Source organism: Syngnathus acus, chromosome 14, assembly GCF_901709675.1.
Source record: "Syngnathus acus chromosome 14, fSynAcu1.2, whole genome shotgun sequence".
Lineage (NCBI taxonomy): Eukaryota > Metazoa > Chordata > Actinopteri > Syngnathiformes > Syngnathidae > Syngnathus > Syngnathus acus.
Window position 1 is genome coordinate 2217196 of NC_051099.1, and position 16204 is coordinate 2233399.

Consider the following 16204-nt stretch of genomic DNA (forward strand, 5'->3'; position numbering starts at 1 on the left):
ACAGTCGGGCGGAACCAGAGGTAAACTCCCAAAGACACTAGCCCCAATTTAGGGTGGCAGCATATGTTCAAGCCCCATTTTAGTCAGCGTAAACCCATTCTGTCAAGATGAGACAGCATCTTGCAGTACAGCCCGCTCATTAAAAAAAAACGGTTCACGGACTAAAAAAAAAAAAAAGTGCATCTCAATGAATCCCCAGTGGCCAATATTACTTTCACGCGCAGATTTGTCAATAGTTTGCACTCTTTTGTGCGTTTATGAGCAGAGAAGTCATTGGAACAGAGCAAGAAAGTGAAAATATAGATGAATGGAGACCTTTTGCTGGAAATGCTTTCGTTATTTTAGGATTAAAACTTGTTTGTTTTGATGGAGAAGCTATTGTGGATGCAAAAAAAAAAAAAAACGTTTCTAGGGATGGAGCAGAGATGAGTCATGGAGTGGAGAGCAGTTTTTTTTCTTTCTGATATTTTGTCCCAATGGCATAAATCTGCGCTCTCTGTGCAGAGAATGGAGTCATCATGATAGAGCAACAATAACAAGGTCACAACGGTAGACATAACACACTCGCCCTTAATGCCCTACATGGAAAAACGACTGGAAAGCAAAATACTCAGAATACTGCTCGTTTCCCTCTTTTGGAGGGAAAAAAAAACGGAATAAAAAACAGTAAGGGGGATGGGAGGGGAAGAAAATACTGTCCTCAGTCATCAGAAGTTCCAGCCAAATGATGCCTTGAATTCCCGCAGGCTCTTTCTTTTTTTGGTCTGATAGGGTGAGCTGTAGTCGAGTCAGCGTGTACTACTTTAGAGGTTACATTGCATTCCCTCCGGGTCGCTCAACAATCTGTTTAACCAACGAGCTAATGAGCTCACCTCAAGCCAGCTGACGGTGTAATATGGCGGGCGAAGTCTGTGTTTTCTTTTGATAAACCAAAAAGTAGCATTTGGCCATTGCGGTATGTCAACTCGAAGTTGGCATCGACACCATTTTGCTCAAGCACATCGATTTTGACACGACAGTTAAAGCGGAAGAAAAGTCTCGTTTGCGGTTCAAACTTTTTCAGATATGTTGCAAATGCGGATTAAGTTCATCCTGAATGCGGTTGGTGAGATTCAGATCAGGGCAGTTTTGAAATCACCAAACTAATTTTAATGATTAAAATTTGACCTGAATTATTATTTGTCCATTCCTTCATTTAAATGGGAAATAATTCAATGATTTGATCCGAATAAATGACTTGATAAAACTACAAAGAGCTTCCCAAATGCCTAAAATACACCAAATTAACGACAGCCCATACAAATACTTGAGGCAATCGAAAACGTCAACACGTCATCTCAAATCGTGAAGGTCAGACTATCATAAGGCTCAATCTAACACGTCCACACACGTGTTTCCCAAAAAAAAAAAAAAAAAAACTTAAGTGGCACGATCACCCCCAGGATGCTTATGCCCTCCTTAAAAAAAATGACATTTGCAAATGCTTTGGATTTACTTTACGTGCCAGAGGACAGCCAAATTGCGAGTACTAAAAATAAATCGACGAATAAATATAAAATACCATACAGTATCACCTACTGATGACTTAGACGATTCCCAACCAGGTTGCACACTCATCGTCAGGGGTGCTGTAGGAAATGACATCATTTCACTTCATTTGTCCAAAAATGATTATTTATTCATTAACCATCTATGCCAGCTGGGTAGAATTACACACTGCGCAATTAAATTCTCTTCTATAAGATGGCAGACGGTACAATAAAGTCACAATTTACTGCGAGTATATCATCTAGGTGTTCAATGAAATAATCTCTGTAAATTAATTTCTGAGTAAACGGTGACAAGAGTCAGACTTTTTGTGACTCCATTGTAAATTACTAGGTGCTTTGGTTCAATAAGTTCAATACATCAGAAAACAGAGCAGATTTAAAGAAGCACAACAGTTTATTGAGCAAAGAACATTTCTACTGCCACAGACTTTCAGTTATCAACCATTAGCGTCATATACTGTCCGATATTACAGCGCCATTCGTTTTTCTGCTGAGTAAGCTATCTATGTGAAACAGAAAAAGACACTGCAGTGCTTTAAGGTGTAGTGGATTTAATGTCCTGGAAAAGACATTGAGGGCACTGCTGCACAGTTTAAAAAACAATAGTGTGGATGTCAATAGCTGTGTCGACTATGTAAATAAGATGGTCTCATCCCAGCGGGGCAGTAATTAATGCATCAATAAAGGAAAAAATAAATAAGCAAAGGATAACAAAACATTGTTAATTACATGGAGCAATTCTCTATCGGCCAATAAAGCAGCTGCATTGTACCTTACACATCCTTTATTTTGGATCCTTGACATCTTTTCTGCACTCAAAATGCAAATATTGTGTACATTTATGACAGTGGCCACAATGTGACTTTTCAGATTTCATTTTTGACTTTATGCCAATAAGAAATGTCTTAAGAAAACATTCAGTGATGGGAACGGCATAAAGAGATCCACGGCGAAGCAATCGGCAACGGAAACAGGGGACATTAGTTATGCTAATTAAAAAGATGGAGTGAAGGGAGGAGGACGGAAGGAAGGAAAGTCAAATGAAGCTGAAAAAGTGGAGCGAGAATTAAAGCTGTGGCCTCAAAGTAGACATTAAAAAAAAAAACGCAAATGTACCGCAGACTGTCTGTGCAAGTGCGGGGAGGGAGGAAAGGTGTCAATTTAAGGACATTATTTTTTTGTTATTTTTCCGAGTGCCATCTGTTATGCCTAGAACTAAACTCGCACAAATTTAATACATGCAATTAAATATTAAAGGGGCTCAAATTATGATACAGGTAGGCTGTTCTAAATCTGCCATGTGGTGATTAAGAAAGACAGTAATAGTGTATAGTTATTGTTTAGAGCGGGGTGTCAAAAAATTTTTTTTCGCGATATCTATTATTTTAAAAGTGAAGACAATTTGTCATTTTAGTATTGAAGCAAAATGTGTCTTGGCGGGCCACATAAAATGATGTGGTGGGCCGAATCTGGCCCCCGGGCCTTGAGTTTGATAGCTATGACATGAACATTGTCACGCTAATGACATACTCAGCTTTTGCTTTTCAAGTAGACATTTCCCGTAAAACCTGCAAAAATCCCACTTTGCCAGTAAGGTGTCACGTTTGACTCGTTTGGACAGATTGCAATCGAGGCTGACATTTTCTTCGTGTTAAGGCACAGATAAGATCATCTTTAAAGGAAATTCTCTTGAGTGTGAAGTCCAAGGACATCTTGACTCAGTTATAGCCTCACACTATCTCATCCAAAAAAGTCAAACTTGTACCGTGATCAATCTTGCTGCCCTACTTGTTCTCTCACATTGACTTTGCGTACGGCTGCCGGGATGATGAAAATCATCAGGTTTGGTAAATAAGTGTGCAAATTCCTTTCTTTCAGCAAAGACAGTCGAATGGTTTGTTTGTAGAAGTAGGAAGAAGTCAGCTTTTTCGATGGTAGAGCCTGTGCCATGTTTGTTTCATCGCGAATCATTTGCCTGAAGAGGCCAAGCTGCTTTCATTGATTTGTCAGACATGACTCCAGGCATGATTTTTTTTTTTTTTTCCTTTCTCTCTCACTTGTGCTCTATGCTGTAGCTGACAGCATTATCATATACCAGCCAACCTAGATCAAGTGATGCAAACGTGATTTTTTTTTCTTTCTTTTTCAGCACTTATTAAAACAGCTGAATATGATGCTTTTTTTTTTTCTGCAATCAAACCTTGTAATGATGCAGATTTAATTGAGAATCGTGTAAAATGTACAAGCTAGAAAGTGATGACTAGAACATGTAAGTTGGGTAATTTTTAATATAATTGGTAAACTTTTTTTCTTTTCTACTTTTCTTTTCAGGAACCGTTTCAGGCTAACATGGCCAGGATTAACGATATGGTTAGGCTTTTGTTTTGCTCTTGTGTGTGTCGTGTCTCGTGGTCTTGCTTCTATTTCCTCTTTATGAGTTCAAATGGAAGTATTGTGGAGTCCGCTGCGTTTTCTCCTAACAACTTTTGCTGCCTTCTCTTCTTTTCAGAGAAGAGAATCGGCAACTCTCTCCAAAAAGGCAAACAACACTTTCAACATTGTCGGAACAACCTACGCCATCAACGTAGCCAAAGACCAAGGTTTGACAACCATTTCCAAGAGTGCCGGTAGCGGGGGTGCGTCAGCCAAACACTCCTTCCTCCATAAAATGGATGATCCCTACACAGAAGCCAAGAAGTCTTACAACCGAGTCAGCAAAGTGGACAAGATATCCCGCATCATTTTCCCCATTCTTTTTTTCATCTTCAACTTGGGCTACTGGGCCACATATGTCAACAGAAAGCCCGCCATCATAGAGGAAAACAACCTCAACTGAATCGGATCAAATTTGGAATCGGTGTAGACAGGTTCGCTGGAAGCCATGAACATCTTAACGTGTGCAGTGGTACCTAATTTACAAGTGCTTGGTCATCAAATGCGTAAATCGAGGTACCACGTGATATGTATATGTCTATTCTAAACTTATGTATATACATATGTATATGTACTATATACACAAATGCATATACAAATATATACATACATATATATATATATGTGTGTGTGTGTGTGTGTTTAATCTCATTCAATCCAATAGAAGAGCTGCCTTTACAAAGATAATATTGCAGAAGTAGTGATTATTACGGGAATGTAGTTATACATATAGTTTGTAGTATTGACAGATTACAATGCAATCCTACTCAAATTGTTTCAATGTTTTCTCTGGTGTACCTTAACGAGGTCATTAAAATATCCGAAATGTGTGTCAGTGCTATTTTGCACCACAAGAAAGGACGATTCCAAACATGTTGGTAGGCGCTATACCTCTTTCAAAGCGTCAATTCAAATTGACCTAATTACCTCCAACATGAGTATTGTTTTTCGATTGTCGATTCGTTTTTGTCTGTTTTGTCAAAATTGTCTATTCAGCTTGATAGATCAACCAGTGCAAGCCTCACACTTTTAGTCAGCATGCTAATTGATATAGCGGCATACATCTAGATACCTTTGTAAAGGCAGCATTATTTTTTTTTAAGATGAAATCAAAGGAGTGAAATGACAATTCCGTGCGTGTATATTCGGTGTTTGTTATGATACAGTATTTTGCTCGTCCATAAAGACCAAGGGCAAATACCCACATAAAACTACCTTTGCTATCTCTGTTCCATCTTGTGTTTCCAAGAGAGAGAGAGGCAATAAGCCAACAAAGAAACGATAGTACCAGCACCTATGCGTCTCTGTAAAATGGTACAAGTGGAAACAGTGGAAATTTCCAGTAAACTATTAAAAGTCCCCCACTGGTGTGGCATCATGCTAGCTTCGTTCCGTTCCGCGTAAACAAAGCAAAGCGGCATAACGGCAGACTCGCTATTACCGCCATGTTACGCAATCTCAGAGATGATTTTTGTTTTCTTCTCTCATTTACAGTAGCTCTGGCCCTGTTGTAACAAAGGAATCCATCGCTGTATCTTGTCATTTTGTAAAATAGTGAATCTGTTTTGCAAGCATGTAGTTTCAGGTTGTCATTGTTGCTAACCAATGAAGACAAGAATAAATAACACGCATGCACACACACACAGGGATGCATTGGAAGACACTCGAGGTGTTGCTTAACTGTGGACTGGTAGCAAGGGCAGCCTATCATAGGACCATCATTAATAATCCTCAGTGTCTGGCCTTCAGCTCAACATGAATCTCATCAGAACCAATGTAGTATCATCTGGAATTGCTTTCCCATCCCACGGGGCAAAGCCTGTGCATTTTCAAGTCCGGTGGCTCTCGCCGGCTGACTATGTTTGGTTAAAAAGGAGCCAAGTGCCTTGGTGAACATACAGAAAACATACACACACATCGACTGCATTTGCTACATGTGTGTCCTCACAAAATGCAGGATTATGCTCAAGTAGCTCTTCGTGTCTATGATCTTGTGGTTCAAGCAATTTACTCATCGGTGACCCACCCACTCACAGCCCAAGAGAGATCTTCATAAATGATTCATGCATATTTATGTGATGTTCATTTACAATACAGTTATGAAAGTGCTTTTATCCTCATTTGCCAGCATGCGGATTATAGGAGTCTGCTTTATTTGCAGCTCGATAACAAATATAATCCTTCGTAAAGTTCGTTCCTTGGTATTCGGAGCATATTTTAATATTGACTACAGGGTCAGCAGAAATACAACAACATGGCGGATATTGTCAGACGAAAGTGATTAATAGATGGTTCGGTATTTACTACTCCTATTTCTTTTGGGTCACATCATGTTGCGTGACAGACAGGTGGCATTGTGGTCTCAGCAACTCCACCCCTGCAGGGATTTTAAATTGGACTCTCTTGTTAATTATGCATTGTGGAGGACTGAAATGACCCATTCCATTTCTCAGAGCAAGTGTCAAAAGTCTCTGTCAAATGGATCACAGAAATTGAGGAGAAGTGAATCTGCACTACGGATTCATTTTAACATGCACTCGGTCAAATAGAACAGCATGAAAAGCACTTTGGCGTCATGGGTGACTGATAATAATGTTACTAAAAAGGTATGGAAGAGCAAATCAATGTTATGAAGTCAATGACTCACATACATTCGAATCAACTTATATATTTAATGAACTGGAAATTAAATGTATGTCATCAAAACTTAAATGATACATTACAGAATATGAAATTAATAATATAAATAAATATCTATATTTAAACATACGGATTGTAACCATAGATGCATTTACATGCCAACTACAGATGCTCATAAAATAAAAATAAATTGCGACACTAACCACTGACAGCTTTGAGTTAGCTTAAAATACCAGTTTGCATTTTTTTCTTTTACAATATTATTTTCACGGATATGTGAAAGAGTAGTATATCAAGAGACTCAAACAGTCAAATGAGATTCTTGTCAAAAATGATATCAAGCGACTGGCCTCTACAAAGACAATAATTCTACCTCATATGTATATTATTTAACTTCATAAGACAGGGAAATGTTAAATTAAGAGGATTCACATAGTTGAACTGGGGAGTCACTGATTGCAGACTTGATTATTATATCGCAAAATATTCCAACAATTTCCAGAAAGTCTACTATGCAAACATGCGGCGGAAAGACGACGGCATCAGGGCGTTTATGATAATGACATCACTGTCATTTTTAAACAAGAGGAAAAATAACATCTTTCATCCCAGATGAGCTTTCGCTGCACATCTTGTTTGTCCATCAATCGGTGACAAGTCAGTCACTCAACATTTGTCTTCTATTTGTTGTGACCATGAACATATTTAGACCCAAAATTATTGTATTGATTAATAATGAAATGTCCAAGCTGAAATTCAAGTGAGTGTTTTTAAGAAATTGGATTCGACTGCATTACTCGACATGCTATTTTGTCCGTTATTTTCCTACAGGGCCAGAGTTAACTAGAATGGATCACCGTACCGAGACACATTATATTAAAAGTATATCAAAAAAGATATTTATGCTATTTAGTGCCGCTTACGGTTTGTTTATACAACATAAACGCAATTCTCTCCATGAGTAAAGAGTCCACAAATACTTGATAGCTGAGAAAAAAATGTTACAAAGTTGTGAATTTGTAGATATTGTGGAAGCCATTCCAATAGTTTGTGAATATGGATACGTCACGTCCTTTATTTTTCAATCCGATACTGTTCAGCTCTGTAACACGGCGTGTTATAGTGTTTTAACCACGTACTATTCATGAGTCTACTTACAAGATCAGTACCCCTTGTGTGCACTTTTTTTTTTTCCCAAACTTAACTGTGAATTAGCAGCTGTTTGCAAGCAGAGTTGTACATGGCGTGTTCTCTCTCCTGCAATTCCACTGCATGTCTCTACGCATTGAGCGATAAAAGACTTCCTCTACAAAGACGAGAACATACTGTGGTGGACTGTGTGTTGTTGTTGGGAAGTGGCTCTCTATGTGCTCAGTGACTGGACTCTGTATGTTGACTTCTCTCGTTCATGTGCTTACTGTAATGAGATGTAGCAAACAGAAATTGGAAATAAAAGGATTATGTATTTTGCCGTGGAGAACTCTTTTTTGGTCTCGATATCAATGGTCCAGTTTACTCTCACTTGGCAGATACACTGGTCTTAAATTTTTTCATCAATATTTTTGTTTATCTATATATTCCAGTGATGTAGGCAGAACAATAAAACGAAAAACTTGTTTATCCACTTGTTGCTATTCATATAACAGAATAAGTCATGGCCTCCTGCAAGTGTGTTAAAATAAAGCAATCCACATTTCACACTGCGTAAGTAAATTTGTGAGTCAATATTTTTGTGGTTTGATTTTTTTACGAGACGTTTTTAGATCGTGGTGACACAACTTAAACCCGTCAAGCCAAAAAAATGACGACACTGTGACTGACAACATTCAAATAATCAACAAAGACAAATGAATCCTTTGTTGTCATCATTTCATCGTTATATCATGCCCATTATTTGCATTCACCGTGCAAAGTAATGATGCTCATTACAAGAGTGACTCATGAGCCAGGCCCTGATGTGTAGATACCAGAAATCTGATCTGGTCAATTGCAAAAGACAAACAGCAGAACTTCAAGATCCAATTTCGTCAGCCAATTGGATTTGCCTGCAGAGTGGGGCTACAGGGGAAAGGCAACAATAACAAGTCAAACTGATAACAGGATTGACAGGTCTGAATACCGGACAACTAATGATCAGTCAATAAGATGCATACAGATGACTGAAAAGTGAGATAAAAAAAAACAAAAATAGTGCTAAACCAAAAAAAAAGTCAAATGAAATGAAACAATTTGGCTCCAGGCTTCTTGCACGACCCACTCTAGAGTTGATAAGATTTATTTATTATTATTTATATTTTTTTTCCCTTCGGGACTGCAGTCATGGGTTCAATGATGACTTTGAAGGAGAAGAAAGGAATTGTAACGTTTCAGTAAACCAATGAAATTGATGTGTTCGAAATGTACATGGTTGACATTTACTGTGTAATTTCCCACAAGTAATGCACACCGGGGGGGGGGGGGAAATATCAGAGAAATATAGTGCTTCAAAAATCACATTATGTACACCAGCAGCAGCATATAGTGGAACAAACAAGAGCAAATGTGCACAAAGTGCCTGCATAGAGGAGCAAATTTAATTAAAGGAGGTAACTGTTTGAATGACAATTATCTATATTGATAAAAACATACATTTACATAATATGATTAACATCTCTTTAGAATTCACACACACTTCTTGATGTGAAGTGAATGGAAATTCAAAATATCACATGCTGATTGCATACATATGCTTTCTCAGCAGCAAGTCATCTTTTTTAAAAAAAAAAGTGTATTTAAAATGGAAATTATTTCTGACCAGGAATTTGGATTGTGTTCACTAAGTCATACAGAATGGAAAGATTACTGCATTTACAGTAGCTGCCACATTATACGTACCAGGGTAACCATAGCAACCAGAGAGGGGAATCAGAATCCGCCCTTCTCTGGCCTCAATTATTTAGGTGCAAAAGTCATTTTGGGGGGAAATGTTATGGATTGTTTGCCACTAAAACTTAGCAAGAAGATTTTGCTACAAAAGCTGGAAAAGATGCAGGTGACCTTAACTGATGGATGGATGTAGAGCCCAAAAGAAAACTTAGTTGTTTTGGCCAGCAGCAAAAACAAAATTGCAAAATATGTTCAAAATGTCCTGATTCAAAATACACTACGTTTTTTTTTTTTACTTGGAACAAATATTTTAAAATATAATTGAACACATGTTTTCTTTACATGTCCTATATCAAGCAACTGTTTGAATTATCATTCAAATGAAAATAATTGCCTTATTGGTGTTATTTCATTCTCTCAAACATCCTCGAATGCGTGTTTGATGGTTTCCCATTATGTCTTCCCGGAATTGCTTCATAATGTCATAACCATAAACCAGGGACATAACTGGAGTGCAGGGATCATGCAGGAGATGACAAGTTCACAATAAAAGTAATGGCTTGAAAATAATTACTTTGCACAGAAGGCTTGCTGGAATCAGTGGCAAAGAGTTCAAGCAAGAAACGTGTCTATATACTATCGAGACTGTATCTACATGTTTGATTGTATTAAATACTCAGAGGCGAGTGAAATGACATGCAAGAAATAATCTAATTTGACTGGCCTGGATGGAAAAGCAAAAAAAAAACTAATTGACATTCCAATCATTTCATAGACCTTACTCTAATTATAATTTTTCTCTTGGTGGTGATTATTAAAATAAAAAATAGAAAGAGAGACTTACGGGTGCACTGAGCTCTCCTCTTTTGGAACTAGGCCTGATGACGGGAGCGTTGCTTGACGAAAGGTCACCGGAGAGGGCATCTGCATCATATGTCTCTAATAAAAGTAACATCAAATGTTTCATGTAAAGTGAAACGTGTATCAGTTTCTATCTAAGATATATTTTATTTGTATTTCATAAAATGAAATTGTAACCACAATACTGATATGCTGCTTAATTGTGTGTAATGCAATTTGACGATATTGAATTGTTTTCCGGTAAATCCACTGCAGGTGTAGCACGCTCACTTACCTCTTTGATTTCCGGAAGATCTAAACGCAACACCCTTTGCGTGATGGGAGTGCTTGTCAAAATAAGTTTCGTCTCCAAGACGAAAAAATGGTTTCTTGTGTCCGGCAATAGTTAATCACGTAGAAAAATGTAGGGAATTCCAACTTGAAGCAGACATCAAATCGAGGGCACGAAAATGAACAAGAGGGGGAGAAATAGAACTTGTCTTGCGTTTAACAAGTGCGAGTGTTCAGATTGCGTAGTGGCACTGAACGCAGCATACTACGCAATGGCCAATGAGATTGCAGCTCAGTCTGACAGTAACATTCAGGGTTTACGCGAAGCTAGGTGGCTAAGCTAACTAGTGCGCTCTCCGGTGCTGATGTTGCAAACCCGGACTCAGACTTTCTCAGAGCAAATAAGCAATCATGCATGCTTCAAGTAATATCGACGCCAGTTAAGAGGGGGTGAATGGGGAGCCGGTTATCCCGGCGGCACAACTATTAACCTTGATGTTACCGGCCGCCTCCTGCAGCTAGCTGCAAGTTTGACATCCGCCTCAGGAGGAGGAGGAGAAGAAGGAGGAGGAACCGGAGGTTTGGCTAATAAGCTAGCCGGTACAGGGCAAGGCGGCCCGTGCATGTCTTCCTCTCCACTTACTGCTAAAGGGAAATCTTGCGGTTCATGTTTCGTCAAGAAGTCAGTGTGACGTCTTTTATTCCGTCTTGTTCGTATCTTTTCCACCACGAGAAGAGGAATATGTCCAGGTACAACATCTATAGCCTGTTAGACTGGGTCTACGGCGGGGTGGACCCGAAGTTTGAGGGCAACGGGGGCCCAGAATGTGCAGCCTTCCTTGCGCCCCAGCAGCGCATCAGTGAAAGTCTAGTGGTGCTCCTCATCTCCATAGTGGAGATAAGCGTGGCACTGAAGAAAATCAACATCTCCAAAGAGCTCAAAGTGGTGGGGAAAGAATGCACAAGAACAAAGGAGGATAGTCTAGGCAAGAACTTGTTGCTCGTTGCACTATGCATGACTTTTGGAGTGGAGGTGGGCTTCAAATTCGCGACCAAGACTGTCATCTACCTGCTGAATCCGTGCCATGTGGTCACCATGATCCAGGTGAGAATAACACTGGGAGTGCTTAATGTGCACCAAAAGAATGTCCAGGGAGTAAACAACAACAGCAGCCATATAATGACTTGATTTACACCAACTTTGGTGTATTTTGAGATTTGTCACAAACACTGCTCCACATGAAGCAATGCTTTTGGTCCTGTTCAATGATGTGTCCTCTGAGTTCCTCCTCCAGAGTGAAATCTTTCACCAATTCACTTCTCATTGTTACAGTTAAAATCTTTTGCAAGTTCTCTTTTCTAACTTCCTTGTAACTTACTGTAAATGGGACCCATGGGAGTCTTTTCCAAAATTGTGATCATCAAAGGTGGTTAACTCGGCCTTTCGGATGTCTCAATGTCGTCCATAACCCGATAATCCAGAATATCCCCTCTGTTTGTTTTCAAGGTGTTGTCTTAATTGAGGTGTCGCGTTTCAGCACGCCACACAAGTTTATAGATACAAATGATCGGCTTTTGCCCTGCTCAAAGCACTCGGTTTATATACACTTATGTCATCCGAGATGTTTTCCTCGGTTCTACATGATTGCCTGACCTGCATGGTACGTGATTGCGCATACCGATTGGAATCGCACGATTCTAAAATGTTAAACAACCATATAGTAGGCCTTGTCTTTTAGCTCTTCATTTTTTTTCCCCTAGCTAATTTATTTATTTATTTTCGTTGAGGGCTCGACCCTGCCTCATGCAAAAAAAAAAATTATGCTAAGCAGAAAAGAGGTCTTTGTACCTCTGCTTAGTGGGTCATTCAATTGTTGCTTTATGTTTTTGAAACCAAACCCCCATATTGTGTCTTTGTTTTGTTTTTACGTCGACTTGAAACTATGAATAAGAAGAAAAGGTCACAGGTAATCCATCTCCGTAGAAAAGCTAGTTTAGGACGTTTTTTGCGAGTTGTGTTCGTTTCATGCCAAGTCATCCATCAAGTGGCGACTGTCAATTGAAATTTACCAGAACGGTCAAATGAATATAATACAATATTTGAATATGTTGAGAAGGTGTTTTAATTCACAATAATGTGACTCGATATTCACACCTAATGTCTCGTGCAAAACTTGTGCGACATGCTAAGCGATCCGCCACACTGCCTTCTGCCAAAACGTTACATGAAAATCCCTGAGCTTCAATTTTGTCATCTCAGCATTTGCTTGACTTAGGAACAGTTTTATGACCACGCACACACCCAAAGTGATATCACAACTTCGCACGGCAGCAGCCCAGAAGAGGATAAATGCGAGTTATCACATTATCCCAATCTGTCTTTGCCACACATCATTTGGAACAGACAGATTAGCCTCATCCGAAAAGCGCAAAAAAAAAAAACTGCCACTTTATATAGCGTATTAGTTCTTGATGAATGTCAGTAGTGACACATGAATCTTTAAGCAGTCCATTTCTGAGTAGATGAGCAAACATCTCTACTTAGTCAGGACCTTCTTACTAAGAAGCGGCTTGCCTAGTCATTTGCATGAAATCCATTTCAGTGTAATCTCTTGTGTGGAGCAGAAAAAGAAAGAAAAAAAAACCCACAGCAGTAGAGATGAAGTCATCGTGAAAGTGGAGACTTCCGAAGAATGTTGCAAATGTAACGTTTGTGTTTCTGTTCCATAGATCTTTCTGCTGGCCTGCCCGCCGTGTAAAACCGCCATGGTTGTGTTTAGGTGAGCTGGCTGCACTCCACAGCCAAATTATTAGGTACCCTTGCATCATCAAATGTAAATCAATAAGATGTTGGAGAATATAATTCGTGTCGAGGATTTTGTATAAGAATTCACAAAACTGTACCTAATGAAGTGTCCGGCCGGTGGAACCGGAATTGTATACTCTAGCCACGTTTGCGTTGCCAAATAGTTCCAATTCCCAATCGCCCCTAAAGTAGACGAGACTACTGACACCACAACAGGTCAGAACCTGCACGGGTTGAGTCGCGAAAGCTCCCGTCGTTTGTTGTTCTGCAGTGTTCTCAAGTGTGCGTTGCACCATGCCGCTTTGGGATTAAACAAACGTCTCCACTGCAGCAAGACGTGCAGCCAAATGCGGGTGCAAATGAGGAAAAAAAAGGTGAAAGAAGTGATTTGAAAACAAATTGGGTTTCCGCACACACACGCACCTTCAACCCATATGTTGTCGTCTTCATGATGTAGTAGCTCCTGCATTAGAACTCACAGCTTCATGCAAAGGAGTGTCAACAGTAAATGCAAATAATAACAGATCTCGTTCCGACCGTTTCCTTGTAATCTTGCAAATATTTGTTTGCGAGCGTGTCAGTTGGCATCTGAAGCAGGTTATGATCAAGTTCAGAATGTAGGTCAAAGCATCATGATGGCCATTTGATTGCCTTGTGTGTATTTCCAGGCTGCAGGTTCATATGTTGAACGGGGCTCTCTTGGCTTTAATGTTTCCTGTGGTCAACACCAGACTGGTAAGAAAGCAGCTTGTGTGTGTGTGTGTGTGTGTGTGCATTCACTTTTCTCTTTGTTGTCTTCTCAGCTGCCGTTTGAAAAGGAGATTTACTACATTCAACACTCCATGTTGTATCTGGTGCCACTTTACCTTTTCAGGAAAGGAGGTAAGGTGTTGACCTCGGCCCGCATCATCCCTTCATTGACGCCATTTCCGTTTGCTGACGTCACCGTTGTCAGTTCAAGCGCGGTAGCTGTTCCTCTCCGAGTGCTTTGTTTATGAGGGCCTCCCATAAAGGTTTCCAACATGAATGGCGTAATCGGGTCTACTTGGAGTGTCTCCTCTGGGGCTTTATTTCTCCCTTAATTAACCTTTAGGGAGGCTTAAGCAATACGTATCGAGCGGCGTCCTAATTGAGGCCGCTTTTTTGTGGTAGTGGGAAACCTTTGTCAAGATGGACAAATATTTTTATGTATTTCTTCTTTTCCTCCAAATATGTTTGTTTACGGATGTGTTCCTTTTTTCATAGGCGTGTACAAGCCTGAGCCGCTGGGGGACATATGGTGGGCGCTGCTCTCCACAGGCATCCTCTTCCTCTACCACTTTGTCTTCTTGCAAGTTCTTGGTCTGGTAAGAGAGAGACCTCTGCTGGTCGACTGCAATAAGCTCATTTTAGGACCTATTTTTTACATTATTATTATAAGTAACTGTGCCAGAGAGATTTTTGTTTTGTCAGCTATGCTTTGATTCTGCAATGACCGTATTTTTCGACTTTAGGTAACCGAGGTGAATCTCAACAACATGCTATGCCCGGCCGTGTCTGATCCCTTTTACGGACCTTGGTACCGTGTGTGGGCGGCGGGCCACCAGACCCTTCTGACGCTAATCCACGGGAAGGTTCTGACACTACTCTCGCAACACACGGGCCCCGTGTGCAGACACCTGCTGGATTCGCTCCGACTGCGCAGCAAGAAAGTCGAATGAAGCGCCGAATACGTGCGAGCCTTTCACTCTCGATGCCTTTTACGTTGCTTTTATTGACCATTTTCTAGTCCATCTTTTACCGTTTTAATGTTGTCCCCTGCATCGGTACACGACTTGCACGTACATTTGTTCAGACATATGCAGGAGATGTTCTCTCACGCTGCCTTTTTATTTTGGACCCATCACAGATCTGCTGTTGTCCCTCTTTCACGTGGCGAATGCGCACTCATACTAGTCAATGTATTTGTATCAAGGTGTTTTTTTTGTTTGTTTGTTATGCACTGTAAATGTGAATTCAAGTCTATCTGGTTATCGTGGGAGGAGGGCCATCAATGTTGTCATGATTGATAGGAGAGTGTTTTGTGTTGAAAGGAAGAAGGGAAAGTTATTTAAGTCAATGTATGTTTTCCCTTTTCCAGCCATCAAGTTATGTGATGAGAAGGGAACATTAAGTGTGTTGCTTAAGCGCACTCTTGTGGAATTTAGAAGGACATCGATCAAAAATGCGCAATTTTTAATTGATTATACTAATTGTGCAATGTTTTTGGATGAAATCCTACTGAATTCCAGTTCAAATGTTTGGTCATTGTTGAGATGAATGAGGATTTGCAGGATTATTCCGCCAAGGAAGTTGCGCTTTTGTCGTCACGTACGTTTTGTCAGGAGAGATTTATTTGCCATGGTGAAACTTGAATAGCGTGTTGCTCGATGCTCCTGTTGATATTCACGAGGACTTGTCGGAATCCTCCGCTAATACGAGACCAAATTATCCGATAATCACTTTGGGTGATTTAGTAACGACGGAAAGAAATTTTTCTTCAGTCAGGTTACGTATCATTTCAAGTATGTGTGTGGGTTGCGTCATTGTAGCATATTATAGTACGCATATATTGTATACTTTGATGTAAAGAAGGGATGCTTTTCTACTCTTAAGGGATGATGTAGGTTCTTAATTAAAATTTACTTCGGTTGAGCAAGGTTTATGTGATGTTTTTTTTATTCTATACATTGACCCATTTTCTACTGCTCATCCTTTTTGAGGTCATGGAGAAATTAAAGCCTGGGTAAAAGGCAGATTA

The 16204-nt window shown here is 39.8% G+C and overlaps 2 protein-coding genes and 1 long non-coding RNA gene across 4 annotated transcripts in view; 2 read left to right on the forward strand and 1 right to left on the reverse strand.

The window, feature by feature from the left end:
• LOC119133828 (gamma-aminobutyric acid receptor subunit alpha-3-like) overlaps positions 1-8094 on the forward strand; it is a 38199-nt gene extending 30105 nt beyond the window's left edge. Inside the window, exons 10-11 of one of the 2 annotated variants that reach the window (XM_037269996.1) lie at positions 3882-3920; positions 4060-8094. In XM_037269996.1, coding sequence (XP_037125891.1) covers positions 3882-3920; positions 4060-4386 — 366 coding nt within the window. In that variant the 3' untranslated portion in view covers positions 4387-8094. The remainder of the gene's footprint in view (positions 1-3881; positions 3921-4059) is intronic. The other variant, XM_037269997.1, reaches the window with a different exon arrangement.
• The window catches only part of LOC119133831, a 37068-nt gene extending 26163 nt beyond the window's left edge, over positions 1-10905 (reverse strand). The window contains exons 1-2 of the long non-coding RNA XR_005100199.1: positions 10624-10905; positions 10333-10427 (exon numbers count right to left, since the gene is read on the reverse strand). This is a non-coding gene — a long non-coding RNA (uncharacterized LOC119133831). The remainder of the gene's footprint in view (positions 1-10332; positions 10428-10623) is intronic.
• A 64-nt stretch (positions 10906-10969) lies between these two features.
• On the forward strand, positions 10970-16098 carry LOC119133830 (transmembrane protein 164). The gene is made up of 6 exons (XM_037270000.1): positions 10970-11724; positions 13350-13399; positions 14094-14160; positions 14229-14307; positions 14671-14771; positions 14919-16098. Exons 1-6 carry the CDS (start codon positions 11287-11289, stop codon positions 15123-15125), a joined length of 942 nt encoding a protein of 313 aa, XP_037125895.1. The 5' UTR covers positions 10970-11286; the 3' UTR covers positions 15126-16098.
• The last annotated feature ends 106 nt before the right edge of the window (positions 16099-16204 follow it).